At 41.5% G+C, this 27,117-nt stretch overlaps 2 protein-coding genes across 8 annotated transcripts in view; one reads left to right on the plus strand and one right to left on the minus strand.

Annotated features, from left to right (window-relative positions):
- Positions 1–15,243, minus strand: part of ubr4 (ubiquitin protein ligase E3 component n-recognin 4) — a 43,875-nt gene extending 28,632 nt beyond the window's left edge. For 3 of the 7 annotated variants that reach the window (XM_084554315.1, XM_084554314.1, XM_084554312.1), the window contains exons 1-27: positions 14,995–15,242; positions 12,107–12,204; positions 11,906–12,009; positions 11,544–11,673; positions 11,089–11,234; positions 10,775–10,874; positions 10,150–10,291; positions 9,914–10,038; positions 9,638–9,762; positions 9,401–9,460; positions 9,113–9,303; positions 8,838–8,937; positions 8,246–8,383; positions 8,037–8,154; positions 4,034–4,221; positions 3,719–3,875; positions 3,511–3,596; positions 3,230–3,399; positions 2,773–3,052; positions 2,428–2,560; positions 2,230–2,309; positions 1,980–2,108; positions 1,437–1,619; positions 1,150–1,272; positions 816–1,045; positions 233–351; positions 44–141 (exon numbers count right to left, since the gene is read on the minus strand). In XM_084554315.1, the coding sequence (XP_084410441.1) occupies positions 44–141; positions 233–351; positions 816–1,045; positions 1,150–1,272; positions 1,437–1,619; positions 1,980–2,108; positions 2,230–2,309; positions 2,428–2,560; positions 2,773–3,052; positions 3,230–3,399; positions 3,511–3,596; positions 3,719–3,875; positions 4,034–4,221; positions 8,037–8,154; positions 8,246–8,383; positions 8,838–8,937; positions 9,113–9,303; positions 9,401–9,460; positions 9,638–9,762; positions 9,914–10,038; positions 10,150–10,291; positions 10,775–10,874; positions 11,089–11,234; positions 11,544–11,673; positions 11,906–12,009; positions 12,107–12,204; positions 14,995–15,119 (3,678 nt within the window). In that variant the 5' untranslated portion in view covers positions 15,120–15,242. Of the gene's footprint in view, positions 1–43; positions 142–232; positions 352–815; positions 1,046–1,149; positions 1,273–1,436; positions 1,620–1,979; positions 2,109–2,229; positions 2,310–2,427; positions 2,561–2,772; positions 3,053–3,229; positions 3,400–3,510; positions 3,597–3,718; positions 3,876–4,033; positions 4,222–7,275; positions 7,318–8,036; positions 8,155–8,245; positions 8,384–8,837; positions 8,938–9,112; positions 9,304–9,400; positions 9,461–9,637; positions 9,763–9,913; positions 10,039–10,149; positions 10,292–10,774; positions 10,875–11,088; positions 11,235–11,543; positions 11,674–11,905; positions 12,010–12,106; positions 12,205–14,994 lie in introns of all 7 variants that reach the window. The other 4 variants (XM_084554310.1, XM_084554309.1, XM_084554313.1 and 1 more) reach the window with 2 other exon arrangements.
- A 1,066-nt stretch (positions 15,244–16,309) lies between these two features.
- emc1 (ER membrane protein complex subunit 1) lies at positions 16,310–27,051 on the plus strand. Its single transcript, XM_084552915.1, has 22 exons — positions 16,310–16,423; positions 16,899–17,026; positions 17,120–17,185; positions 17,277–17,370; positions 17,458–17,586; positions 17,710–17,833; positions 18,451–18,600; positions 18,689–18,856; positions 19,150–19,221; positions 19,487–19,585; positions 19,716–19,812; positions 20,216–20,332; positions 20,846–21,045; positions 21,191–21,340; positions 21,573–21,734; positions 22,343–22,462; positions 22,569–22,706; positions 24,892–25,065; positions 25,250–25,460; positions 25,553–25,637; positions 25,719–25,848; positions 26,044–27,051. The coding sequence occupies exons 1-22, from the start codon at positions 16,332–16,334 to the stop codon at positions 26,221–26,223; spliced, it is 2,886 nt and encodes a 961-aa protein (XP_084409041.1). The 5' UTR covers positions 16,310–16,331; the 3' UTR covers positions 26,224–27,051.
- Positions 27,052–27,117: the final 66 nt, after the last annotated feature.

Consider the following 27,117-nt stretch of genomic DNA (forward strand, 5'->3'; position numbering starts at 1 on the left):
CAAATCAGTGATTGACTTTTTGTACTATTTTAAACTCACGTACCCATGAGCCAATGTTTGGGAACTCATTGGTGTGGACGCTGTTCCATGTTTCACATACTGTCTGTACAGCTGATGGTAAGTTCTGCATAATACTATGACCTGTGAAGATTAATTTAAAAGTTAAGGTTAAAACCGTGAAACAGAGAAATGTTGTGAAAATAAATGTTTTGTTAATCAATGTTCTACATACCCAGCATGTTGGCTTTGCAACGGGTGGAACCAATGGACAGAACTGCAGCATAACCTTGGAGCTTTGCGTCTGTCAGCTTGTTTTCCCCTTCTTCCGGGATGTTCATCAGCAGGTAAGATCTAGTCAAGAGAAGTTTGATTTAATGATATGTGACAGTCACAGGTGTGTCTACCTAAGGATATGAACAAAAGCTAAAAAGATTCAGTAGTGTATTTCAGTAAAACCCAATGATGGGAGAGTATTGCCTACTCTGGAGATGGACAACCAAAACCAGCCTGAATCACTATCAGATCATGCTGGGTTTTAACTGTAAACCTAAAAATGTTTATAAAATAAGAAGTTTGAACTTTGAAGATACTACTTTGCCCGGTTGAGCTTTGCAAAATGAAATCATTAGAGCTCTACAGTGAAGGAAGTGAGAAAATAAAAAATTACAGCAAAAAGATGAAAACCATCCAGGTTTAAAATAATCACAGGTCAGAAAAAAACACTTCCTCTGTGTCTATTAGCAAAAATTTTAATGATTGTCTTTGAAACCTTTTTGTCAAGCCTGTTGGTTAATATAAACATGCCCTTTTCTCACCTTGTGAAGGCTGTGTAGATGTCAGTTAGCTGCAGCGTGGCAGGCAGCAGGTTCTTTGTGATCTCAGAGGACTTGTGGGATTCAGCCTCAATCGCAACCTTAGACAAATGTTCATCTAAGGAAACCTGCACTTTAGAGATGACTGCATCCAGTGTATAGATGGCTTGGAGAGAGGGCAACTGATGAAGTGGAAGGATGACGTGTGGGTCCACACTTGAGAAAGTGGAAATCTGTAACAGAATCAAGTTGTCAAAGAATGATGTCTGGGCTCAAACGCTGTTTGGATAACAACAAGAGCGACACGGGTCATTGATGATTATGTGGTAATAATCACCTGTCTGGCAATGTACTCCTCCGCAAGCTCCACATCATACTTCACGGTGCTGCACTTAGCAGCTGTCAACTCAACCAGAGATGCTGCTTGGTCTGCTTTCATACCCTGCTTCACCAAGTGTTCCTGTAAGTGATGATACAAGCATGCAGCATTAAAACAGTATTAAGTGGACAGTTAAAACTGGACAAAAATCATTCAGCAATTACAAGTCTGAAGCTTCCAGTTTCAGCTAAATTGTTTAAAATCATACTAAAAGCATTCTGTAGTACTTCTGAGCGTCAACAGACCTTGATCCAATTCACATAGGTGGACACCCGGAGACGTGAGGACCATCGCAGTGTGTGCAGGATGTCGCTTTCACTGGGATCGCTGCTGCCTGTCTTTAGCTGCTCCATGAAGGCTTTGGAAGGTGGTAAAACACCCAGGATTCTCCACAGTACCAGGAAGTAGTACTGAAGGGAGCAGGCCTCCTGTGCGGGGTGATAAAACAATTTCATGTTTACCAAACGGTGCTCCTGTTAAACTACTATTACTAAGCACATACAGGAAAAGAACAGATAGTATAAAAGTATGACCGGAGGACTGAAACTTTCAATGAACAGACACTTAGGTCTTCAGGAAAATCAAAAGCTAAGTGATCGTGTATTGTGCAATATAATATTCAAGTATTATGGCAATGTGTTATACGATTAATGCATTATAAACTTTTAATTAATATGATTTGCAAGAAATTTTGTAACCGAACCAATGACCAAAGGTGTAGCCACCCTAGCCTAATTCAGTTTGGAAAAACCTGCTTGGCGTGGACTGTTCATGTGGAGCGCTCTCACCATAGGAGTGATGGGCTTGTTGTCTTGTCTTCTTGCTGTGTCGAACTGAGAGCCAGCTGCCAGGAGTGAGACGAGCCATGCGTACAATTCATCGTATTTAACTGCTCCATTGAATAGCTTTGGAAAGACCTGACAGGACAGAAACAAACAGGGTTGCACTGCAATATTCATATGCACGATAAAAACAGATATCCTTTTCATGAATGGAGAGTGAAATAAGATGCCTCAAGAAAATAAGTCTGCGTCCCACCTTGCTGTCTAGTCTGCTGATGTCATCCTCAGACGCCTCGGGCGACAGAACGCAGTAGAATTTGGGCTGAACGTTTGAATCTTGAAGTGAAGTGAGAAAAAGTACATAATTTGTGCAACCACATGATCTTCGTAGAAAAGGAGTAAGCACACAGATGGTATGTAATTGGTTGATAGAATAAATTCATTTGGGCTTTACCTGTTGAACAGTGTTTGGCCCAGTTCTCCTCCACCTCTTTGAATCCATAGTAAAGTGGGAGACCGCTGCGTTTGCCACCATCTTGAACAGAACTTGACCCGGTGGATGGCGGGGTGAGGAGGTTGTACTGCACCTATGAGTAATATATGTGGTAGCAGAGAGTAGTTTAGTTTTGCTGTCATCAAACAGGGTTGAATGTCTGTTTGTTTGGTTGTTACTGTTGTAGTTATGAGTAATAAAACCAAGATTTCCAAACTGTGGAAATTACAGAATAAAGTAAAAAGAAAAAAAGGGTATTTAATCTATTTACCATCAGAACAAGTCATTTTCAAAATATGCATTTACCTGTTCAAAAAGGTATAAGGGAGCCTTGGAGTAGTGGCGCAGCAGGTAGTCAAAAACCAGCAACAGACGGGCCAGGTTGAGAGGCACCGCCTTCAGCTGGGAGTCTCTGCTTTGTGCCACTTCAGTGATGGCCTGTGTGACCAGCGTGAGGACTGATCGACGGCCACGCTCTGACAGATTGTGGAAGAGGAGCAGCAGGAGCTGAAGGTGCTCCACATTGAGGTCGTCCTCGCCATGAAGAGAACCCTGGATGGTGTGCTGCTTCAAGGTTCCCAAAAATCTGAGAGAAGGAAAGTGAAAAGAAGGAGAAAGGAAAATTGAGAAAAATGCGTCCAAGTCTAAGCTAGAGAATAACTCAGGCGTGGTTTATAATGCTTGAGTTAAATAGTTTATGCGAGGTAAAAGTTTAGCAGAAAAACAACTACACAGCCAGATGAGACTGTCATGGTTTTCATACCTTTCCCAGACTTTCATACACTCTGGCACATCTGGTTCTCCTTGCACAGTGGCCTTGTGCTGCCAAATAAGGAGAAGTCTGGAGAGGACTGATAATGACTGAGGGTGGATGTACAGAGGCCAGGGACCCTCTGAAAATGGTGCAACACCTAACTGCTGAAGAAGGGTGCTCTGTAAATGACAAATGACAAAATAAGAATTAGTTATGATACCTCTATTTATGAAGTAGTCAAAGCAAAAGTGTCTTCTTCTTTTGGTAAACAATAAAAACAATCCTCTTACCTGCAAGGCCGGAGATGGAAGGTCTGAGGTGACCAGGGTGTGGTTGAAGTGATACAGAGCTAAAGAAAACACTTCATCTGAAGAGCCTTAGGGAAAAAAAACATTACTTTTATTGGTATGCTTAAAAGAGTTAATTAAGTCATGAATTCTCTTTTAATCTTTCATGAATTTACATGATAGGTTCTCAATCCCCTTTTTCCCAGCACACCTTTGACATCTTTGTCCACGTCTTTGATGATGCTGGCGAGTGTAGCCATGTGTTGCTCCGTAAGGGACACGCTCAGGTAGTTGCGGATGAAGTTGTTCCTGGACTTCAGCATTGAGGTGGTGATGAAATTCAGAATGCTAGAGGCTAAACTGAGGAACTAGAGGAACAAGAACGTTGGTGGGTTAACATAAGATTATAGTAGAGACAAAACAATGGCATTATAAAAAAAAATACATGAGCTGAGAACTATTATGCATTAAATGGAGCTGCTTTATACTGTGCATTATCAGATAGACAAATAAAATCTGCCTTCACCAGCTCTGGATCTTTTCGTCCAGCTAAAATGTTGCCATTCTCGCTTGGATTTTGCTTGCTTGGGCTCTTCAGTCTGGGAGATGTCTCCAGGGGTGGGGGTGGTGGAGGAGGCGGTGGTGCCACTTTGTCTTTGGTTGGTGAAATTGTCTCTTCAAACCAAAGCCCCAAAATGGGTTCACTGTCATCGTCTGCAGAGGAAGGCAAAGTATTTATATACATGTCTGAGAGGTGAGAGAGTTTCCGAAAGGTATAGTGGTAGTGGTGTCATCAAAAGGGAGAACATAAAAAGCTTCACGCTAGTTCTTGACACCCACAACACAGTGCAGGCGGTGGACAAGAGCTGCAGAAATAGTGAAAGACTGGTGGTGAATAACTACTCAAGCAAGAATGCTACAGAATTCATCTTCAGGGCATTTTCTCTTAGAAGACTTTTTCTTGCCATCAAAACAGGAAGTATGATAGTGCATCTCTGACACCACAGTTGCTGGAACAAAGGCCAGCCTTCTATGACTCGGGTATTATTTATAATAGCGTTACGTAGGAAGTAATCAAAGTGAGATCCTTTCTGTAAACTTAAGTATTTAAACATGCAATCTTGACTTCACAGCTGCCTTTATGTGTGTGCGTTTTCCTGTACATGCTTTTGTGCTACTGGCAACAATGAAACAAAGAACGCTAGGGTTGGATTCACACTTGATGCAACACACATGTCTTGTTATCGTCCAAATAAATCTCTATCTGCTGAACCGAAGACATATCACTGGTGCAATACTACAGAGCAGAAAGCAGTGTGTTACAATCAACGTGTCAGGCGCTGGCAACATGCGTCAGTTGAAAGTGTATGTGAAAGTACGAGTGTCACAAATTTCAAACTATATTTTGGGGCTGCAACAACGCGTCAGTGTAAACAGTGACGTAAGTAACGTCAACAAACGCGATCCACTGGTTTTTTCCGACCTCAAGACAACAATGCAGCAGCGCAAGTATTTGGACTATGCCAGTGAGATTTCCTTGATTGATTGTTGGTGGTTAGTACCAGGGAGTCTTATCTGTTGTGAGTTAGACTAGAACCCAATAAACACTCCTTAAAGATGATGCTAATCTTTACTATAGAAACAGTACGTTCCAGTAATTCTCCAAGTTGTGAGTATATAAACCTAAAAAACTAAACGTTATGCACCAAATCAGCTTGTGCAAGGACACTATACAAATAACTTGATGGCAGAACATTATAATCAACACCCTGATAAAATATATGTTATGAGAAAATGTTTGGATAAAAGGCTGAAAAGAATTATAGTAGAAGTGATGGGTATTATTAAGCGGTAAATTAACTACTTGGAAAATAATAATTGAAAGAAATAAATGTTTGTTGCAGCCTAAATGTTGGTGTAATAATATACGTATACCTATATGTGGTTATAAATCGCTTCATTTGCTCTGAATCAATGCAAAAGCCATATTCTTCTAAATCAATAGTCACTCTGTTCACATTCAGTAATGAAAACGTATGTAGCACATATGTAATGAACACAGAGATTAAGTATAATTCGCAAATAAGACACAGGAAGACACAGGAAACATTTCTTTGCAAGTCTGTCTGTCAGACAGTTGATAAGTGTGTCTGCCATATGTTCTCAATTCTCCCTAACAGCAAATCTGAATGTACAGAGTCTATACTGCATCCTCACCTGACACCTAATCCAACTCAGGTGACATTTTTCCTCACCCCATTATAAGACGTGTCAACAGATGTGACTATAAGACATAAAAAATATACATCTTATTTTTAGCGTTCTGCCTCTACCACTGTAAACTCAAAGACTAACTGATGTCCCCAGGTTCCACTCAGGAAGACTATCATTTCTAATTAATCCCTCTAGGTTTGCATTTTGCAATGAAGCTCCCTAGAATTACAGAGTCGACAGAACTCACTAAAACCCAAAAAGAAAACACAATAAGAGGATTAATATACTCCAGCCCAGTGGCTTAGATGTGATCCTCTTGCTCTACATGGAAAAACACGTAGAAACATTGGTCTGAATGGCTTCCCGCAGCAAACAGGTAAACATTGGACGGTGTCCCACTCTGGTTCAATGCCTCTAACCCTGAACAACCCAGACCAGGAAAGGAATGAGCCACTATCTGAAATTTTAACTCCAGAGCCTGTACTTTGGAGATGGGGCTATGTTACATCTGTCCTTGTAGGTTATATCACCGATCTACAATGATTATTTTTGAAATACAAAAACAAGACACAACTTTTATGTTTAAAAAGAATATCACATGGATTTGATATTCACATCTGCATGCAACATACAAAAATCAAAACTTCAGGTGACAGCAAGACGTAGCATTGCGTGTTTAAGCCCAGTAAGCACAACTTGAATGTATTGTATTCAAGAATGATACCAATGTTTTGACGTGGGTCGTATTCCTCTATTTAAAAAACGCCTTTTGTCCAGGATATCTAAGGTTACTTAATATCTTCTTTTTTACTTTTTAAGTTACACATTTTTGTCTTTCAAGAAGAGAAAATTACCTCCATAGAAAGAAACTGAGGTACAAACTAAATAATATAACCACAAAGTCAGTATTATAGTTATTTAAAACATTTACCTCAGTAGTAAATTATTAAAATGCTTCAAATATAACTACAATCTCAAAACGATAGGCAACCACAGTCGGCATTGTATGATTTGGAGGTTTTGCATTTTAATTGCTAACCTATTAAAGCATGAGCAGGCAGAATCACTGATTAAAATAGAGGTGAATCAAAATAGGAGCAGAATCTGGATGACAAAAATTTAAAGAGAAAAAGCACGTGAGAACTGATTTTACAGAAAACAAGAAAAGTGTCCAAACGGTTTCTGTCTGCTAATGTAAATGTCATAAATTGTCAATTAATCTGCCAGCTTTGATTGAAGATTTCTGTACTTCTACAAATAATAATGACCACCCACATGTCAACACCACTGGTATTATCCTTTGAAACACAATGAGCCACAGATGAATCTTTGACAAAAAGTTAAATTTAGTTCATATCAATGACAAGACAAAGCAACTTTGAGACTCAGGTACAGGCTGTTTTGTCAAAGCCTCTTCATCTCTGGCTTAATCATTTACTAGGCTATTGGGGTCACAGCTCAGAGCCTAAATTGTGAGACATACAATAACAAAAATGAATCTAGGACAGTGAAGTGGACACCAAGTCTTTGACCCGAGGACAGAAAACTGCTGACCTGAGACACAAGCTGCACTTGTCTTCTCCTGTCTTCTCTCTGCTGAAATAGTAGACACTGTCAAACTACGCTGTCATTGTGTGATGAAGGGACAAAAATTTTAGTTACATCACCGTGTGCATATGTGTGTGCGTTTGTCCTTCTCTCTGTTGTCATCACCTGAACCACTGACGGCACACACACGTTTCACTGCAGTGACGCTAACTCAGAATTCACTAACATGACTCTGCTTTAAGCCGTTGCATGAACACTGACATGGAGAAAATTCTGAGGCATACCTTGAAGCTACACAAAGCTTTGTGATCGCTGCCTTACTGGTATTCGTATATTGATTAAACGATGAGCACACAGGTGTGTCTCCGTTACGTCGACATTTCAGACCTTCACTCGATCTTAAGACCATCAACTTTTTTCTTTAATTGTAATTGCTTACTTATTGTATTTAGTAAATCTCATGTCTATAAAGTCCTCTGACTTAGAGCTAAATAAAATAGTTTCATCAACTGTTTTTAGTCCCTTTGAGTTGTTGTTTCTTTGTCAATTATCAGTGCCATGCATAACAATATGTGGACTGTTTCTTGTATCGTCTATGAACCTAAACACAGGATTTAAATAAAAAATATCGAAAGCAACAGACAGCAGTATGCTTTCTTCTTGTTTTGCAAACTTAGGCTGCTTTGTGGATGCATACCCTAGCATAAAGATTAATCAGGTCTTCTGAAGAGCTGAGGTAATTGCTTGAATCCAGAAACAGAAAGTACCTTGGCTGCTGTCCTCCTCTGTGCTGCTGAAATCATCTTCATAGTAGGTGTTTGAATCTGTAGAAGCACTGGCATCACTGCTAACTGAGCCTTTCCTCTGGCGCTGGAGAACACAAGCCTGACAGAAGCAACAAGAAGAACGACATTAATAAAACAGAACAACCAGCAATCATGCAGAATTACAGAGACATAAATATGTGTGACTGCACCTTTTTGTAGGAAGTGGAGAGCAGAGTGAAGAGCAGATTGGTCAGGGGCACAGAGTCGATGAGTCTTTGGACCCTCTGGATGGAGGTGCTCTGTGCCATGATGTTGAGCTCAGCTGGTGGGCCATCACTTGCCCAACCCTGCAGGTAAAAGGACAGACGGACTGGAATGAAGACACATGGCTTTCAAGTGTTTTGTCCTGAACAGGCTTTACATTTCTTTATTTGATAATTTCCCCGAAACACCAAAGGAATAATAAATAAAGATTGTAATTGATAAAAGAAAGCTTGAAAAACCTGTGTCTTGCTTCTTGTTTGTTGCCCAAACAACTGAAAAGTCATGTAGAATGAGACCTAACTGAAGCCTAGGAAGTCTTGTGGTTCCTCAAACAACAGGACTGCTTTTCATTAGATACACTGACATTAAAGATCATGTTTCCAGTAGAGTGTTTAAGTCTACAGTAATAATGCCAAGTGAAGTCTCACACCAGTGGTATTGGCTAGAAAGTACAGAATCACAGCATCTGATATAACGGCAGTTTGTATTTTGAATATACACAAGCGAGTAGTTATATGTATTTGTTGCTTCACTTACCCTGTGCAGAGCCTCAACTTGCAGATCCTGGAATAGCGAAGTCAAAAGTTTGATGGCATGGTTGGCCAGGATGACAGACAAAACTCCAAATCCCTGGTGTCTAGAAAAAAAAAAGAAAACACATTAGAAAATGACCTTGTTACTCAAATGCATCAATAAAATTGTCAGAAATCTTCAGTTTGTGCTTTTTAATGGATAAACAAATAATTTATATTCAGAAAAGTATTATATAGGCCCTGCACTGGCCACAGCCCAATTTAAATAAAAAAAATTACCCTTTGCCAGGACCAAGTTTAGGCGATCCTGCACCATCCTTGGTGCGAGCAGCAATATCTCGGACACGCAGGGCGGCCAAGGGATCCTTCTCTTTCCCTTTGTCTGCCAAGGCGGTCGGGCTCAGGTTTAGAATCAGGTACAGGCTGTTTAAGAGGCACCAGGCTCCAAGCAGTTGGAAGTTCTGATAATGCTGAAGACCGCAAAAGGGGAAAAATTCTTATCTTGTTTCAAAAATTGTTTTATTCCTTTATTACTTTTATCATACAGCACTCAAACATAGAACTCACCTCTCCTCCAGCTCTGCGAGAGTTGCTGATGGCTTGTCCAATCATTTCATAGATCTCCAGCTGTTGTGAACACAAACATATTTAATGTATTTATCTTGTCAAGATACGCACACTAGCCAGTTTGATATATCAAAGTGTTGCACAATAAGCTCCAAATAAAGTTTGATAAAGTAAAACACAGCGTTAATCTTGAAATCATTCTCACTTTATTGTCAATGCTGCGCTCAATATACTCACACATTTCTGGACAATTGTTGCAGCGTCATTTTCATAGTCTTCCTCTTTAGTCCCAGTGGAGGCGGAACGAAGCTGCAAGCCACTACCTACTTGCAGGATGGCCATGCAAGTGGCCACACTCACACCTAAACAGGCAGAAATGTACAGTCATTCTACATTCAACACGTTGCACAAAATGTGCACCAGTTAAGATCTGCTGTCAGGCCAGTTAAATTGTCTGGGTTGCTGAATGTTTAGTCTGAATAGCTGTACAGTATGATTTATTTTACCACCTACCAGCATAGAGACAGCTCAAAGCCAGCACGGTCATGTCCAGTAGTCTCCCTGGTGTCAGTGGCTCCAGTACAGGCAAAGACAGTGTGTCCAGAGCCATGGTCACGTCTATCACCAGTGAATGAAATCTAAGTGGATTTTAAGTTTAAAAAAAAAAAAAAAAAGTGTTAATTGAAGATTTATGGAGGAAAAAAAACAAATCAGCTCATATTAACCTAGAACATGAACAAATTAAATACCCATTGCGAACAGCAGTGGCATCAGCCACTGTGGCAGGCATGATAAAGAAAGAGTTGGCTGACACAGCATCCTGGAAGCGGTTGATGTAGCGCAGAAAGTAGGGCAGGTTGAGGCACACACGTAGCAACTTCTCAGACCCACCTGGTAAGACACATTAGGAAAATAAATTATTGTTATAAATGAACTGTCAGCATTGGTACATAGAGGACAAACAGAGGAAATATACTTAGAAAAATAACTGAACCATGTGACATTACAATATAAAGAGCACAAAATGATTTGACGTACATTTTAAAAGATTTAGAGGGTCAGAGAGCCATTTTTCCATTGATGATGAAGATGATAAGTGAACACACAAAAATATGACTACGGCCGTATGATCCAGTAGTTTTTTTTTCAAATAATGCAGCAAGTGGATCATTTTCCAGTGGCAACATGCAAAGGGATTACTCTACATGCCTTAAAATTATATATTATGATTATATATATTTAACATGATTCTGAGAGCAGCTGTTTGCACATATTAGTTAACAAACCTGCTGAAAGACAAACAGCAGGGTTACAACTTTTCAATCAAAGTAGTGCTAACCAACAATTTCCTGCAGCAAAGCAGGAACTACTCACCAAGTTCCTGTAAGCTTGACACATTCTGAGAGACAAAGGCATTTTTCATTTTGGCCTGAAGAGCTTGATCCGAAGTTTGGTCATCGCAATCACTCTCAGCCTACAAGTGGGGGAAGTTGGGGGGAAAAAAAAGACAATTATTATTACGAATTACAAGCGACAGCCAGGACAGCTGTATGGAAAGCACCAACTTAAATTACAGGTGAAGAGTGTGCTTCTTTTCAATGAAAAGAGTAATGAGAAGAAACTTTAACAAGCCGTTTTAAACTTCTGAAGACAGTAATGGACGGGGCAGCTGGGTCGGTAACACTTGCCTGCATGTGTGCTGCTGAAGGGGAGGCCAAGATGGTGGTAAGGTCAGGGTTAAAAACAGAAGTCAGTTGATTAAAGAAGTTCATCTGTACTTCTTTATGTCGAAGCTCTGGGTTCACAGCACTGGGCAACTCTTTCTGATCTTCCACTGTTAAAAAGATGAAGGACAAATGTTTGTCAGTCACATTACAAAGCCTGAGGATCTCTTGGGAATATGCAGTCACTTCTAGGGACCACTATGGATAAATATATTCTTAATTTCTCAGTAAACAATCCTAGCAGTTAGTAGAGGAAACTCATGGGCAAATAAACAATTCCCAATGTGTAAGGCCCAAGTCAAACATGATTTATTCCACAGTGTTTTTTTTATTTAATTAATAATTTTACTACCAGCTGGACAGAGTCACAATCAGTGAAAATTGGTTTTACTTTAGTCCATTCATTAAGGGACACTCACCATCTGAAAGGGTCTTGACGGTTTGAGGCAACTTGGCAGACTTCATCATAGCAGTGAAAGTAATGATTTCTGTGCGATCTAGTCTGCTGCAGCCAGTGCAGAGTCCTTTTATTAGAAGGATCAGGTGTTTCTGAGGAAAAAGTAACAGTGTTACTAAACGTAAATGGTGATTTTATAAAATATATTATGTGATTTCAAACAGAAGCACAAACGTGAGCAGAAAAGGCAAATCAATGTCTATTCAACTAGCAAAAAAATTTAAAAAAATGCAACTAAATCTAGCCAAAGAGGCTGATTGAGAATCCAATCTAAAATGTATTCCCATAGCATTACATATTCCCCCAGCAGTCTGTTTCTCTCACCTGTGACACTGCACATGCCTCATCTGGGTTCTCCAGGCGCAGCAATGAGAATTCAATCAATACTTTGCACGCCGCAGCAACCGACAGCAACTGATTTCTCGGTACTATAGAGACAGAACAAAAGTTATTTGCTGGCTATAAATAAAAAAAAAAAAAAACTTTACTTTTAAATGGTTTGGAGCGGAAAAGAACTATACATACTTTGTCCACATACTGTGGTGATGTAATGTGCAGAGAGTGCCACGAATGATGAGTAGAAAGGCTCATACTGTTTGTCGTGGTGAAGAATGTCTGATTCACTGCAAAAGACAATTATTAAATAGTGTCAAACAATAAATTTCACATAACATTTTTATTGTACTTTTTCCCTCCAGAGAAGAGGACAGTGCTGTATAGAGCAGACAGTAGCATTGAGCCTGCATGCATTTTATTTAGCTAATGTAGCTCCTCACTTCCACCTCAATTCAAGCTGTCCAGACATCGCCTGGAGAAATAACTGCACAGACCGACCCACCCATTATTCACAATGACTATTATTAATGAACGTTAATAAATGTTATCTCACATAAACAACAAAGAAATGAAAATGACCGTGTGTGTCAGTATGGTGATATTTAATTGTGATCTGCCTTAAGGTAAAATGAACGCCTTCAACGCCAGATTTACACAAGATTTACATAAATCTGGACTGACTACAGTTTGTCACCAAGGGAATCAATTTGTGCTTAACTATGCAGTTAAGGTTAGCCCACTCAATAACACCTGGAAACACAAAGCTCTGTTGTAATGTTTTTTTGACAAGGCCTCAGCAGTGTCTTCCTTCCTGCACTGCACAGTCAGGCACTACACTTATTTTTATGGGGGGGAAACTGGTGCCTCTAAGGAAAACATTTAATTTAGTTTCCTTTAAACTCATATGGATGTAGGAAACTGCTTTCTTTATTAAAACTACATGTGTAGTATTGACTTAATAATGAAAATGCTGCGCTTGCAAGATGGTCCATGTTATTAAATTATGTTTCGATTAAAAAAGAAATTACTATTGGTAGGCTAAGAGTAGTGACTACTACCTGAAGACAGGTGTCAGTGCCCAGTCCTCAACAATAAAACGAGCAATCTAGTTCATGTCGGGCTGTGAATTAGCTTTGTTACTGTAGAGAAATCTTCTCTGAGCTGCACCGCAATTTCTGCAAATGGGACAATGCAGCAATACGGGGCAATACTGCAATATTTGCAATATACGTGCAACAAATTGTTTGCAGCATCCTAAAAAAACCCAGGCTCTTCAACCATGTTAAATGGTTGCCACATCTTTCCTTACATACAGCACGTCAGCACTTATATCACTCCTTTTAGTGGTGGCATCAGTGGTAACACTGGGAAATGAGGCAACTCAAGGTAGATGCATTCTGTGCAGGCTCTGTGACGAGGACTGGACCGTGCATTTGAAATGTGAAGAGAATCACATTGTTCCCATTCCGCTGCATACTTCTGCTGGAACAGACTTGCTGCTGCTGCTATTAGTTTTTCAACTTTGTACAAACTTTGCACAGCGCTGCAGTCTGTTCCTAGCTGGACCATGCAAACCTGAACACTGAGGTAAACATTATTATCTCTCTTTGATATTAATTTGTGGTTTTCAGCAACTGCTCCAGCTATTACTCAAGCTCAGACATGCAGGCCTCTAGGCTTAACTTATTTTAATATGTCATCCGGCTCAATAATGATGTATCTTAACCGTGTGAAATTCGCTGTTGCACAAGTCGTTCTCTTGTTTGCATATGGGAGATTCTTTTTTGCAGCTTCCAATACCTCAATCCAGACAACTGATAATACAAACCCACTTCAATAGGTCATAACGCCATAATAAAGGGCAACAATTTACAACAAATACAGAAAATACTATAAATTTCCACATATACATGCTTTTTTCCTCTAACTCATTTAAAATAAAAGCTTCCCACTCACACTGACATTAGCAGCACTTTAGGTTTCGCATGTGGTTTAACTTTTTCATGAACTTTCTAATAAACAAGGAAGACAAGCATTTCCTCCAGTATTTTTTTTTTTTTACATCGTGCACTATGTCTATTAAACTGTCAGAGGATAACAAAGCCTAACAGATGATCAGTACTAGTAGCAGTAATACTCATATGAGGCTGCTGCTCGTTTCTTTGGAAAATGAAACCAATTAAGGTAGCAGGAAGCTTTTCACTTGAGTGCGCAGAGGAATGAGCAATGCCACCACCAAAAGAAGTGTCAATTGTCAACCTGGCTGCAAGCTAATACATACTACAGACTGTATGCATTTGCGTGGAAATGAATGACAGGCCACCGAAAACAGCTGTCTGGCTGTGAAACTTAAAAAAGGCTGTCGACGACCAACCATCACCTGATCAAAAATGAGTCGAGAAAAAGAAGGTCCCCGCCTACTTTCTGTCTAACAACAAGCACACAGCAGTTAAAATGAAGTGGCTACCTTTACCAGCCAGTTACTGCATAAACAGTCTGTTTACATACACAAACTAGGCTGCATAGGGCAAGTTCAGCAAACAAGCCGACTGTAGCTAAATTAAGTCAGCTGACGTAGTCCTGTATTACTCTACCAGGCCATTTCAACGTTACGTTAGCCAGTCTGGTTGGAAGGCCCATTAGCTAGCTTACTAGCTAATGTTTGTGCTAGCTAGCTAATGATGAAGCAAATTTCCTAAACGTTACTGTGCAACGTCGTTAAGCGTTTTCGCAGCAATAACATCAAATAAAGACCAAGGCCAATCAACCACAAGTTGTGGTACCCTTTAAAATAATTCACAGTGCTACAGTTACCAGTCAAGAACGCTAAATAGCATTTTGCGTAAGTTGGCTAGCGTTAGCATATTAGCTAACGCCAGCAGCAGCCAGGATGCCAGTGCAAGTTAAGCTTAAGTAGCTTGCTAGCAGCTACCGTTAGCCAGTTTGGTAACGTTTCCCATCGAATTTAAGTAACCAAGCTAAGTTAGCAAGTTAGCCGGCCAGCTAAATCCTGTGTGGACACAGGCAGTGTTTTGGGCCAAAAGAAGGCTGGAATTCATTGACATGTAACCGGTTACCTGTTGATTATAGACCCGATAAGCTGAGGTAGCTCTTTCGTTTCAAAAGCGGTGTACGAAGCTGATAAAAGCGGCCGCACTGCCGCTGTCCATTCGTGTTCCCCATCACCTCCGCTCGACGCCATCTTGAAATCCCATAGAGAAAAACTAGCAACTGGAAGAAGAAACTGTGAAAGTAAATCGTAGGGGGCGCTCACAATCTGATTACAGGTTGTATCCAGAGTTTCGCTACTTACTTAATTTTACAAAGAAATGAGTTTCATCCCAGGATTAATAAATCCATTAAACACTGTCCAAATAAACACAATAAAAACTTACATATCAACAATAGCCTACTGTAATGATATATACACGGGATAAAGTAGTTGATCCCTACCACAGTATTTTTATGTTTATCAACAGATGCACTGACCAGTACAATCGTGCTCGAGTTTAATGTCACTTATATAAAAATATAAATATCTGGGCACTTAAAGCTCATAATCTGAAAACAGATTAAATAGAGATTCAGATTCAGATTCAGAAAACTTTATTTGTCCCAGGGGGCAATTTAAGGCACAAGTGAGCAGCTTAACGTGCAAGTACAGACATTTTAAGGTGCAAAACAAACAAAAAAATAAAACAGAAACAGAACAAGATGCAAAATACAAAGTATATACAAGTTACCATGCCATATGTTATGACTGTCCGAAATTTCCATGTAGAATGTAAACAGACTAAGTAAAGTGACTAAAGTGCAAATGTAAACAGTAAACAGTAGTTACAGGGAATATGTATTTACAAGTTATAGCCGAGGTAGAATGGGTAATAAATAAAATGGGTAATAAATAAAAACAACCAAGAGTCTCTGGTATGTGAGTATGGGGGTGTGGGGCAGGGGGAGGTTGACTGTACTATGGCTGTGTGTGAGCTATAAATTGAGAGATAAATTGCACAGGACTTTTTCCAAACAAATAAATAAATAGATACATGCAATTCTCCTCCACGTTCTCAAAAAGGCAGCTCTGAATTTGAGTGTTGGGCCCTGAGAGGAAGAAGCCGGGCGAGAGAGAAGTTCCTGCAGTTCATAATTTTAATTGTCACAGTGTGCACAAATCACCATTTGTAAAATGTTAAAATTTAAAACAGACTTTTATTACAACGAGTGTCACAATTTCAACATTATATAGACTTCTTCTTATTTATTTATTTATTGTAATCTCCACGATCACCGCATTGACGCTATGTCCCTTACCAACCTTTAGGGGGCAGCACCTTTCTTCTACGAGACAAAAAGGAAGTCAGGCAACTTCCGACTTCCTCTTTCCGTTGAAGAGCAAGTCAGAGACACTGCTGCAATGGCAAAGCTAATTTTACTGTGGTTGATGTGCACGATTTTATGCATTGCTGTCCAGGCTGTGTTTGAAGATCAAGTTGGAAAATTTGACTGGTAAGATAAATCCAGCGAACGATTGAATGTGCGTGTAGTTTGCGGCCATATTTTGATGTGAAAAGGCTAATGCTAACACCTGTCACAGCCAGTAGCTGCGAGCCGGTGTGTTTGGGGTGGGTTTTGTGTGAGAGAAAAGGCCAAAAATATCAAGATAAATGCATTAAAGCATGCTTATGGGCCTGTTGTCGCGTTCATATGTTGTATTTGGTTATTGTGTCTCATAATCCCAATTAGTTAGTGTGGCTGAAACATATCTCTTAGCATTTAATTATTCTAATTATAAAGGATCTGTAACCAATCTGATTATAACAATTGTACCATCCGCCAGTGCTTTCTGTTTTTTAATTTGAGCGGTGTGTCAAAACGCTTTGGTTTTTTGATCCCTTGTAATGATGCAAGCAGTGGTTTCGCCATAATAATAAAGTGGCTGGATGACCTTCTCAATGCTTGTTCTGTGTCTTGTGTTTCAAAGGAGGCAGCAGTATGTAGGAAAGGTGCGCTTTTCTCACTTCGACACACATGTGCAGTCGTCCAAAAAAGTGCTTGTGGCAACAGAGAATAATGTTTTTGCTGCCCTCAATACACGGACGGGAGAACTCTGTAAGTATTTTGCTAGTCTAAATGTTGATTCGTCTGACAGTTCATACACAATATTGTCTTTTACTGATGACTTATTATTCGTGTCTGTTACAGTCTGGCGACATGTGGATAAGACTGGGCCAGAGGGAAGTATTGATGCTTTTCTCCATCATGGAACAGGTAATTTGTTTTACACTCAAGTGTACTGGGCTTTTAGTTCTTTCACTAAAAGTAGATAATTCATAAAATGTTATTTTTTGTTGTCCCCTAGATGCAGTGCTGGTGGTTGGTAATGGCCGCCTGCTGCGCTCCTGGGATATCAATGTTGGTGGTTTGAACTGGGAAGTCGTGCTCGACTCTGGCAGGTGATTACCTCCACGGCTCGCAATGGTTAGATTTAAATTAGGCTCAAATTTTGATGCAGTCTTAACGTCGTTTCCTGTGCGTTTTAGTTTCCAGTCAGCGTGTTTGGTTGGACTGCAGGACTTCGTGAAACACCTGGCAGTACTGAAAAAAACTGTCATCTCTCTCCATTACCTTTCTAATGGTCATCAAAAGTGGATAGAGAATCTTCCAGAAAGGTAAGTCAAATTAGATATTTGCTCCAGCTTGAGTACTTCTTTAAAACCTATTATCCACATCACAGTGCTTGTATGGACTTAACTATGAACGTTTTACCACTGCCCGTCTTTTTATCTCCACAGTGAAACAGTGGATTACCAGGCTGTATATTCTGGAAATGGTGACGTTTATGCATTAGGAGTCGTTCCCCATTCCCACCTTGCTATTGTCGTGTACAGTTTGGACGATGGAGAGATAATCAAGCAGGTAATCTCGCCTTGTAGCGCATAAATGTTAACATTTTTACGTACAACATTCACTTGCTAACTCATTAGGAATACTAGTGAAAACGAATGCATTTTAAAATAACAGTCCCGCACTAAATCCTCTTTCATGAGTGTTCAAATGTTCAGTTGATGTTAAAACAGCTTTAAAAAATGTGGTGATTCAGCTGGATGATCAGTTTGGAGGATGTAGTTTGTGGTGTTGTTAAACTGGATTGAATTAAACACTAAAGTATTTCTGTTATTTAGCCTAGCCTGCTGATTAAAATGGGGTTGTCAAAATAATGCGAACATGTGCCGGTACAACGCAATACAATTCAATAGCGCCACAAACCGCAGCCTCCACAATGAAAACACTGTTTAATCAACAGCTCTCTCTGTTATTTGAAGCCAATAGAAATGGTCAGAGAAGCAGCTTTAGGATGGTTGGTCTGATTCTTGCTGTGTCCACGGCTGAGGTGCCTTGAGCAAACACTTTAAATCCCTATTATGTACATATAATAGAATTTTGACAGAAAAGGCCACTCCAACATTTTAAAACTAACCCGCGGTCCAACACGTTTACTGAATTCCTCTTTGTTTTGCTTGTGTCGCTTTCAGATCTCAGTCGAAGCTCCTTGGCTTTCCAGCATACAGGCCAGCTGTGTAGTGGTGGGCCAGGGGATTTTGACATGTGTGGACTCCGCAACTATGTCCCTGTACACACTTGACTTACACCTGGAGTCGCAGATGACCCAGATTTCCCTGCAGGTATCAAGCATGATAAAACCCCTAACCATGTATCTGCCATGTCTCTCGTGTCCAATTCTTTACACTTTACTATTTATCTGTCTCCCAGTCACTTGATCTTGAAGTGGCGCCAGGCTTTCATCCAGTTCTGGTGGCACACCAGCCAAATGCAGCCCGTCAACCTCTGTCAGAGTTCTTCCTGCAGCTTGGGCCCGATCACCACCTGCTTCTTCAGCTCAACAATGGACAGATAGTCACACTGAGGGACTTCAGCCCTGTACGTAACTGTTCCTCCATGCTGCGTTAGTTGAGATTCTGGAAATCAAGACGACTTGTTGGTTGTAATATTCGTCACTAGAAAAACATTTATTATTGTATAAATGTTAAATTAAATGTCAAAAACAGCCGGTTTGTCTGTTCCTTGAGTTCTAAAATGTTAGGATCTGACCTTATTTTTTGTGTCAAAACCTGTTATTTTATCATTTAAAAAAAAAAAAATGAATGTAAATGTGTCATACCTTGCCATTACAAATTCTTGGTGAGAACTGTCCTGTTTGTCTTAATTTATAGGCTTTGCTGGTTTCATTTGCAACCACTGGAGAGAAGACTGTCGCAGCTGTCATGTCGCCCAAGAATAAAACTGTGAGTTAATGCAAAATAGCACCTTCAGAAATCATAATATGTGGTTTAGCATTGGGCGTCCTTGGAAAATTCTAGTGTGGTTCAGCTGCATTATCAGATGTCTCTTTGATTTTAAAATGTTGATCTGTGATTTGCATGTTGAGTTTGGAGAACAGCTCAAGCTTTGGAAACAATTTATGTTTTTTTCTAAAAATCTCTACAGAAGGTAATGATACAATTTCTTTTTATCTGTCAGAAAAGATTACCATTAGTTTCTGCTCTACAGGCGTGCAGTGTTAACCTCTATAGCGCTGAAACTGGACGCAGACTTCTAGACACAACACTGATCTATAATATGGATCCTAACGGTGGGAAACCAGAGAAGGTGAGCTTGTTTTTCTTCCCCGTGGTTCTGTGGTTGCTTCAGCTATTACACAAACATTACTTTCAGGGCAGCTTGCAGCCAGTTGTTGATAATGGCTTCCAGTCCAAGTCATTTAAATTCTGTCTTTCAGCTCTATGTGCAGGCATTTTTGAAGAAGGACGACTCTGTCGGCTACAGGGTCATTGTGCAGACGGAAGACCACACGCTCACTTTCATGCAGCAGCCAGGTATGAAAGGCAACTAACAAGTCTTCTCTCTGTGCTAACCCCAATGTTAGCTGAGGTATTTGTGTGTGCAGCTGCAGTTGAGATACAGTACGTCTTTCCAGAGGGAAAAGGGACTGGTGAGGCATGTTTTGCCTCATACTAACATTGAGCTACAGTGTATATTCCGCCTCTTAGTCATCATAAGTACTGCCATAGTCTGACCACAAATGGACCCCTTGCTTTTGCATAATGTACACACACACACACACACACACACACTCACACACTCGCTTGTCCTTTTCCACGCGTGTGAGGGGCAGAAAACGTGTCACGCTGTAATTAATGGAAAGCGTCGACACAAAGGCCATAATTTCCCAGGGCATGGAAAGTGGAACAGCGAACAATAATGAGTCTTGTTTTCCAGGGCGTGTTCTGTGGACCAGAGAGGAGGCCCTGTCGGACGTGGTGACAATGGAAATGGTGGATCTGCCTCTCACAGGCACGCAGGCCGAGCTGGAGGGAGAGTTCGGCAAAAAGGCCGGTAAATGTCAAACCAAAACCCCGTCTCTCCAACTTCAAGTATTAATCCTGTATCCCATATGTGTTTGGCCTTAATATTTTGAAATTTCCCTCTCCATGTTCCAGAGGCTTTGGTTAGGGGTGTCTGATATGTAATATTAGGGTTTTTTTAGTTAAGCTTCTCTCATTGTTTTGCCATTTTATACTCCTCTAGTTTAAGGTGTGTGTTGATGTCATGATTCACTTCTGCTAGCTTCACTTTCTTTTTATTTCTGTCCCGTTCTTATTGCTGCGTGTGGATTCAGCCATTCAAGGTAACAGATTTCTGCTCGTTTCTTGTTCGGATCCCTTCTTTTTAACTTCTGTAGCATCTATAGAAAGTCTCTTACTGTCACACCTCTTCCCCCTCCAATTCACTTACCTGTAATGTTTCCTGCACTGCTGTATTGCACACCTGAAAGACGTGAGACTGATGAAACCCTAACACGTGAACAGAGTCCACGCTAAGCCGCTCTGCCGGTTTCTCTTTGTCCAGACGGGCTGCTGTCTATGGTGTTGAAGAGGCTCTCCTCTCAGCTCATCCTGCTGCAGGCCTGGATGGCTCACCTCTGGAAGCTGTTCTACGACGCGCGCAAGCCTCGCAGCCAAGTCAAAAACGACGTCACCATTGAGAACCTGTCCAGGGATGAGTTCAACTTGCAGAAGATGATGGTTATGGTTACGGCCTCCGGGAAGGTACGAGACTAAATCTCAGCCTCTCGTGTTTGTTAGTGTTGCGGTAAAATTAGATTTATTTTGTCTACGATCTAAATATACTCCACCACTGGACCTCTCACTGTTTCCGCTGTAGTTCATTCTTTGTTTTTTTCCCCCTCCTAAGCTCTTTGGGATTGACAGTAAGACCGGCAGTATTCTGTGGAGGCACTACCTGGAGAACATCCCATCGAATGCAGCTTTCAAACTAATGGTGCAGCGGACGACCGCACACTTCCCTCATCCCCCGCAGTGCACTCTGCTCATCAAAGACAAGGTATTTTATAGCACCGAAGGAGGTTCAGGACATTGTGTGGGGCCCACAAACCTGAATTAAGCCATTTCTACCTACAGGGCTCAAAGTAAAAGTAGATTAATGTAATGTTTTACTATTTTTTTTTTCCTCCAACGTTTGGCAGAAAGTGCTAGTCTAATCTGAGTAAACCCAGAAGTAGCTGTTGTTTATTCTTTAACATTTTTGCTCTATATGTTTATTTTCTTGTCCTCAGGACACAGGCCTGGCCACGCTACACGTATTTAATCCCATCTTCGGAAAGAAGAGCCACGTCACTCCGCCTGCTCTACCTCAGCCAATACTTCAGTCCCTCATGCTGCCGCTCATGGACCAGGATTACGCGAAGGTCTTGCTTCTCGTAGATGATCAGTACAAGGTCCGTTTATAACGTTTACAATCGACAGTTAACGCATTTAGTATGTTGTGTTTCCGAGCAATTTCTCTCCGTCTCTCTCTCACACACACATTCACCCCAGAGGGTGAGAATTTTTCGGGACTACCGTGACCCGTGGGAGTCCTGAAAAATTTTCGGTACGGGAATCAGTTTCACTGTTGGTAATGTGATAGGGACGGGATAGAGCAAATCAACGGGAGCGGGCGGGAGTGGGACGGAGCTGGAGATTAAATTTAAAAAAAAAAAAAAAAAAAGTGTAGCCTGAATTTCCGAGGCAACCCCAGTGATTTGACTGCGATTAACCAAACATGCTACAGGGGGACAAGTTGGGCAACAGGGTCTGATAACTTACATACATGATTTTTTTGGCGGGGCAGTCACGTGATCAGGATATGACGGGAGTATTTTTGTGGGCTCGGGATGGGATGGGAGCGACAATTGATTCCCGTGTCACCCTCTAATTCACCCTTCACGCCACCACTCGGCTTGTTTTTCTTCTTTTACTTCTCCTGTGTTCTTCCGTTCAGGTTGTCTGTTTGTGCAAAACGGTAAAAAGAATTGTCGTCTCAGTCTTCCTGTTGTTTTCCCAGGTCTCTGCCTTCCCTTCTACAAAGAACGTCCTGCAGCAGCTGCAGGACATGGCTTCCTCCATATTCTTTTATCTCGTCGACTCCAACCAGGGAAGACTCTCCGGCTACAGGCTAAGAACGGCAAGTCAAACCTTAAACTGCACCTCTCTCTCTAAGCTGCGGTGAAATAAAGCTTGCATCGCAGGCAGTTACAGGAATGAATTGTGGATGATCTTGTGGTTTTTAGGACTTGTCCACCGAGCTGATCTGGGAGGTCGTCATTCCATCGGAGATACAGAAGATTATCTCTGTCAAGGGGAAAAGGCCTAATGAGCATGTACACTCCCAGGGAAGAGTGATGGGAGATCGTAGCGTCCTCTATAAGGTACAGTAACGTCCATGTTATTGTGGTTAGCCATGAGTGTTGAGAAAGTATAAGTCATATCATTTGGCTTGTTCTCTGTTTGTCTTTCCCACCTTAGTCAGAAAGTAACTGTCACTCCCTCTCTAGAAATTATATTTCCAAGAAATGCCGTACCTCTGGTCACTGTTTTCCCAGTGACTCATCTCTCAGTCGCCCTCTGAATATCAACCATGTTTTGTATGACTTCGCTGACAGAGACAGCTGTAGCCAGAGGTATTAGCTGGCATTGTTTGCACGTACGCAATTTCTCTGGAACACCTCGAGGAAAACGTCGAGGCGGTTCACTGATTCAGTGGTCGGGCGTCACAGGAAGATCGCATTACAAACCCGATAACATGATTCAGTGATGACATTATACCTTCTCTCTCTCTCTCTGCCAGTTCAAAGGAAGATGTTCTAATATAATAGCCCTGCACTGAATTTTAGCTCCATGCTGCGCAGTATTTGTTTAAGAAAAACACAGAGCTGTTGATTCAACTGTGTTTTCATTGTGGAGGCTGTGGTTTGCAGTACTACTGTATTGTACTGACACATGTTTCTGTTACTTTGACAACCCCATTTTAGTCAGTGGGCTAGGCTAAATAACAGAAACACTTTAGTGTTAAACTCAATCCGGTTTAACAGCACCACAAACAACATGCTCCAAAATGATGATGCAGTTGAATGACCACCTTTCTGACGCTGTTTTAACATCAAGTAATATTTAGAACAGTCATGAAGGAGGATTTAGAGCAGAACTGTAATATTAGGATGAATGAATCGTCACTGTAGTCCTTGTTTGTGATCTATGAACGAGTCTAGTCCTGAAGCTTGTGCAAGGAGATGACAAAAATGATGAAAACCATTAGAAATCATCCCTTAGGGTTCAGTAAGTTGGTGATCGTCAGCGTCAGCCCTAGAGCAAATATCCAGGGGGATAAGTAAGAGATCTATTGATAGACATTAGAAGCTACTCATTGCATCAGTTGGGGTTAAATAACTTGTTGCCAGCTGAAAGATAATCACCCATGGAGTAATTATCCAATTGGAGGCTCGTACCTATTTGCTTACTTAAATCCAGATGGCGACTTTTTTTTGGCCAGGCAGTGTGCCTTCTTCCATTCAGGTTGTCTGTTTAGATATTGTGCAAAACGGTTAAAAGAATTGTCGACTCAGTCGGAGATGTTGTGTCCACCATCTTCTTGATGTTTTAAATATAAATATAGCTACCAAATAATTATTGACACATACACACGATCACAGAGTCAATGCTACACAGGCAGGTGGCAGCAGATGTGCATTTATGTTTTGCGTGAAATTTCAGTCGGAGACCGTTAAGTGCTGAACGTGCACTCAGCTGTGCATTGGGGTTGATGATGACGGCAGTGCTTTGAGTGCCGCTGCTCCCCTTCTTTATCCAGTAGTTGCTCGAGAAAATCTTCCAGATATTATCATGAATTTACCAAGTGTAAATTCGTCCATCTCAGACAGAGACAAGTAGCCTCCTTTTTTATCATAAATGGTTCCCCACAGGGTGAAGTACATATTAAAGTAACCGTTCAAACATTTTTTATAAATCTCCACCTACTGAGATATGCTTATATCTATAATATAATATATATAATGCTATAAATGATATCAAATTGATTGTCATGTAGCACAGTGGAAAGGTGGTTAGCACTGATGCCTCTCACAGCGACTGGGGCCTTTCTGTGTGGAGTTTGCATGTTCTCCCTTTGTCTGCGTGGGTTCTCTCCAGGTACTCCAGCTTCCTCCCACCGTCCAAAGACGTGCTGGTTAGGTTAACTGGTGATTCTATATTGGCCGTAGGTGTGAGTGTGAATGGTTGTCTGTCTCTCTGTGTTAGCCCTGTGATAGACTGGTGACATGTTTAGGGTGTACCCCGCCTCTCGCTCGATGACAGCTGGGATAGGCTCCAGCAGATCCCGTGAGCCTTAAAAAGAATAAGCGATTACAGAAGATGAATGAATGAATGATTGTCATGTACATAAAGAGCCTGCTTAACCTTAATTGATGTACAGTGTATCTTACATATTTGGTAAAGGGCGTTAAATCCTTGTGAGAAATGAAGATGCTCCAGACAGTTACATGTGCGTATGCTAGTAAACGAAATCTATATTTTCCAAACTCTATTACTTCTTTCCAGTACCTGAACCCGAACCTGCTGGCTGTGGTCACAGAGAGCACGGACTTGCATCAGGAGCGCAGCTTCGTTGGGATCCTCCTGATCGACGGCGTGACCGGCCGCATCATCCACGAGGCCGTCCAGAGAAAAGCCAAAGGGCCGGTGCATGTTGTGCACTCTGAAAACTGGGTGGTGGTGAGCAAGACTCAGATCAGAACAGTCACTCTTAAGGACACACATACCAGTGATGAGTTGTTTGTTTTTACTCACTCCGACGTAGAACATTGTGTCCTGGAACTCCTAGCTCAAGAAAACACTGAACAGGTTTGCAGGCGATGCATCGAGGTTCATGTGATTCACTGCTTGTTTGTGTCTGCAGTACGAATACTGGAGCACCAAGTCCCGCAGGAACGAGTTCTCTGTGATTGAACTGTACGAGGGAATGGAGCTCTACAACAGCACTGTGTTCAGCTCTCTGGACCGGCCACATGCTCCACAGGTGCTTCAGCAGTCTTACATTTTCCCCTCGTCCATTTCTACCATGGAGGCCACCCTGACGGAGAAGGGCATCACCAGCCGCCACCTGCTCAGTAAGTTTCCCCGAAGAGCATCTCGCAAACCGAAGCTTACGTTCAACACTGTTACACCCATCGCCTCCTCTAACATGTTTGCTTTGTCACAGTTGGTCTGCCGTCTGGAGGGATTCTGTCTTTGCCAAAGATGTTCCTCGACCCCCGCAGGCCAGAAATAGTGTCTGAGCAAAGCCGGTAAGTCCTCCGCCCCAGACTCGGTGCAAACTGTTTATCGTTTTCCCTTTTCCCTCTCTGACTTGTTAACTCGATCTCCAGCGAAGAGAACTTGATACCGTATGCACCCGAGCTGATGATCCGCACAGAGTGGTTCATCAACTACAATCAGACGGTATCGAGAGTGCGAGGTATCTACACCGCCCCCTCTGGACTGGAGTCCACCTGCCTGGTGAGTCCGCAGATATACAGTACATACTAGTACTAGTACTTTTTATTGGAGTCTGACAACATTATGAAGCTTCTTTCAACCAATACAGAGGAAAAAAGTTAGATAGTAAAGGATGAAGTTCTGTCGGAAATAGGTGCTTCCTTCCTTCCTTAACCCTAAGTCAAGCTAAACACGGACGTCTCATTGTCTTTTCAGGTCGTGGCGTATGGTCTCGACATCTACCAGACCCGCGTGTATCCCTCCAAGCAGTTCGACGTGCTGAAAGACGACTACGACTACATGCTGATCAGCAGCGTACTCTTCGCCCTTTTCTTCGCCACCATGATCAGCAAACGCCTGGCAGAAGTCAAACTGCTCAACCGGGCCTGGCGGTAAAGTGATCGTCAAAGTCCCACATCTGACAGCCCCGCGGCTGCACGAAGGACCTCAGCCCGAGGAGACTGCTGAGGCCGAGCCTGGAGAAGAACACAGGTCAAAGTTCAATAAGGCCCATAAGGAACTGCAGGGGTGAGGGGACGGCGGGGAGGAGGGCTTAGTAAAGGTTTTACGTGTTTATTTTTTAACTTATTTTGCAAAAAAAATTATGATGAATAATTTCATAGTAGAATAATTGTTTTTTTCTTTTTGTGCCACGTCATTTTGATTAAATGTTTAACACATAACTAATTACAGACCAATGACTTGGATTTATTAAACTGTGGCGGTTGGAAATTCCTACACATGTGAAAGTTAGGTACTTAAACAATGTTAGTTTTTCCAAGATTACTTTGCGTCATCAGACCGTGATAATAAATGTGGAGGTCAGAGGAAAAACGCGCAAGAAACTCATCCACGTGAGCATGATTCGAGACACTACCGAGGTTGAACGTTTTTTTTAATTTTTTTTTTTTATTCTCGCCTGCTGAATCACCGTGATACTCGAATGCAGTTTGGTTTTCATAGCGAATGAACTGTGAACTGTGTGAGCGCTGAGGTGCGAGGCGATCTTTTAGGACGGACGTGAAATGGCTAATTTCCTGAAGACCCTCCCGACAGAATCACCGTCACAACGCTGCCACCATCACACCATCATGCTTGACCAAGGGAAACGACCGACAGTAGCGTTCATTTCATGTGCACCACTCGTCCTGCAGCTCATGTGTTTGTGAGCAGTTTGATCCACTCTCGGCTACTGTTGACGCTCCATTAAAATTTCTCTCAGAACTCCAGTTTGAGTCTTTTCTTTCGCCTCTGTTCTACTGATTGCGTGGTGTTGCCACATGCCGACAA

Source organism: Chelon labrosus (assembly GCF_963514085.1).
Source record: "Chelon labrosus genome assembly, chromosome: 10".
NCBI classification, from domain to species: domain Eukaryota; kingdom Metazoa; phylum Chordata; class Actinopteri; order Mugiliformes; family Mugilidae; genus Chelon; species Chelon labrosus.

What these genes read in the sequence shown, in the direction of transcription:
- emc1 (XM_084552915.1), top strand. Translation starts at nt 16,332, where the DNA reads ATGGCAAAGCTAATTTTACTGTGGTTGATGTGCACGATTTTATGCATT. An exon ending in TACACGGACGGGAGAACTCT is followed by an intron (nt 17,027 to 17,119) that starts GTAAGTATTTTG and finishes TGTCTGTTACAG; the next exon opens with TCTGGCGACATGTGGATAAG. An exon ending in CACTGAGGGACTTCAGCCCT is followed by an intron (nt 18,857 to 19,149) that starts GTACGTAACTGT and finishes CTTAATTTATAG; the next exon opens with GCTTTGCTGGTTTCATTTGC.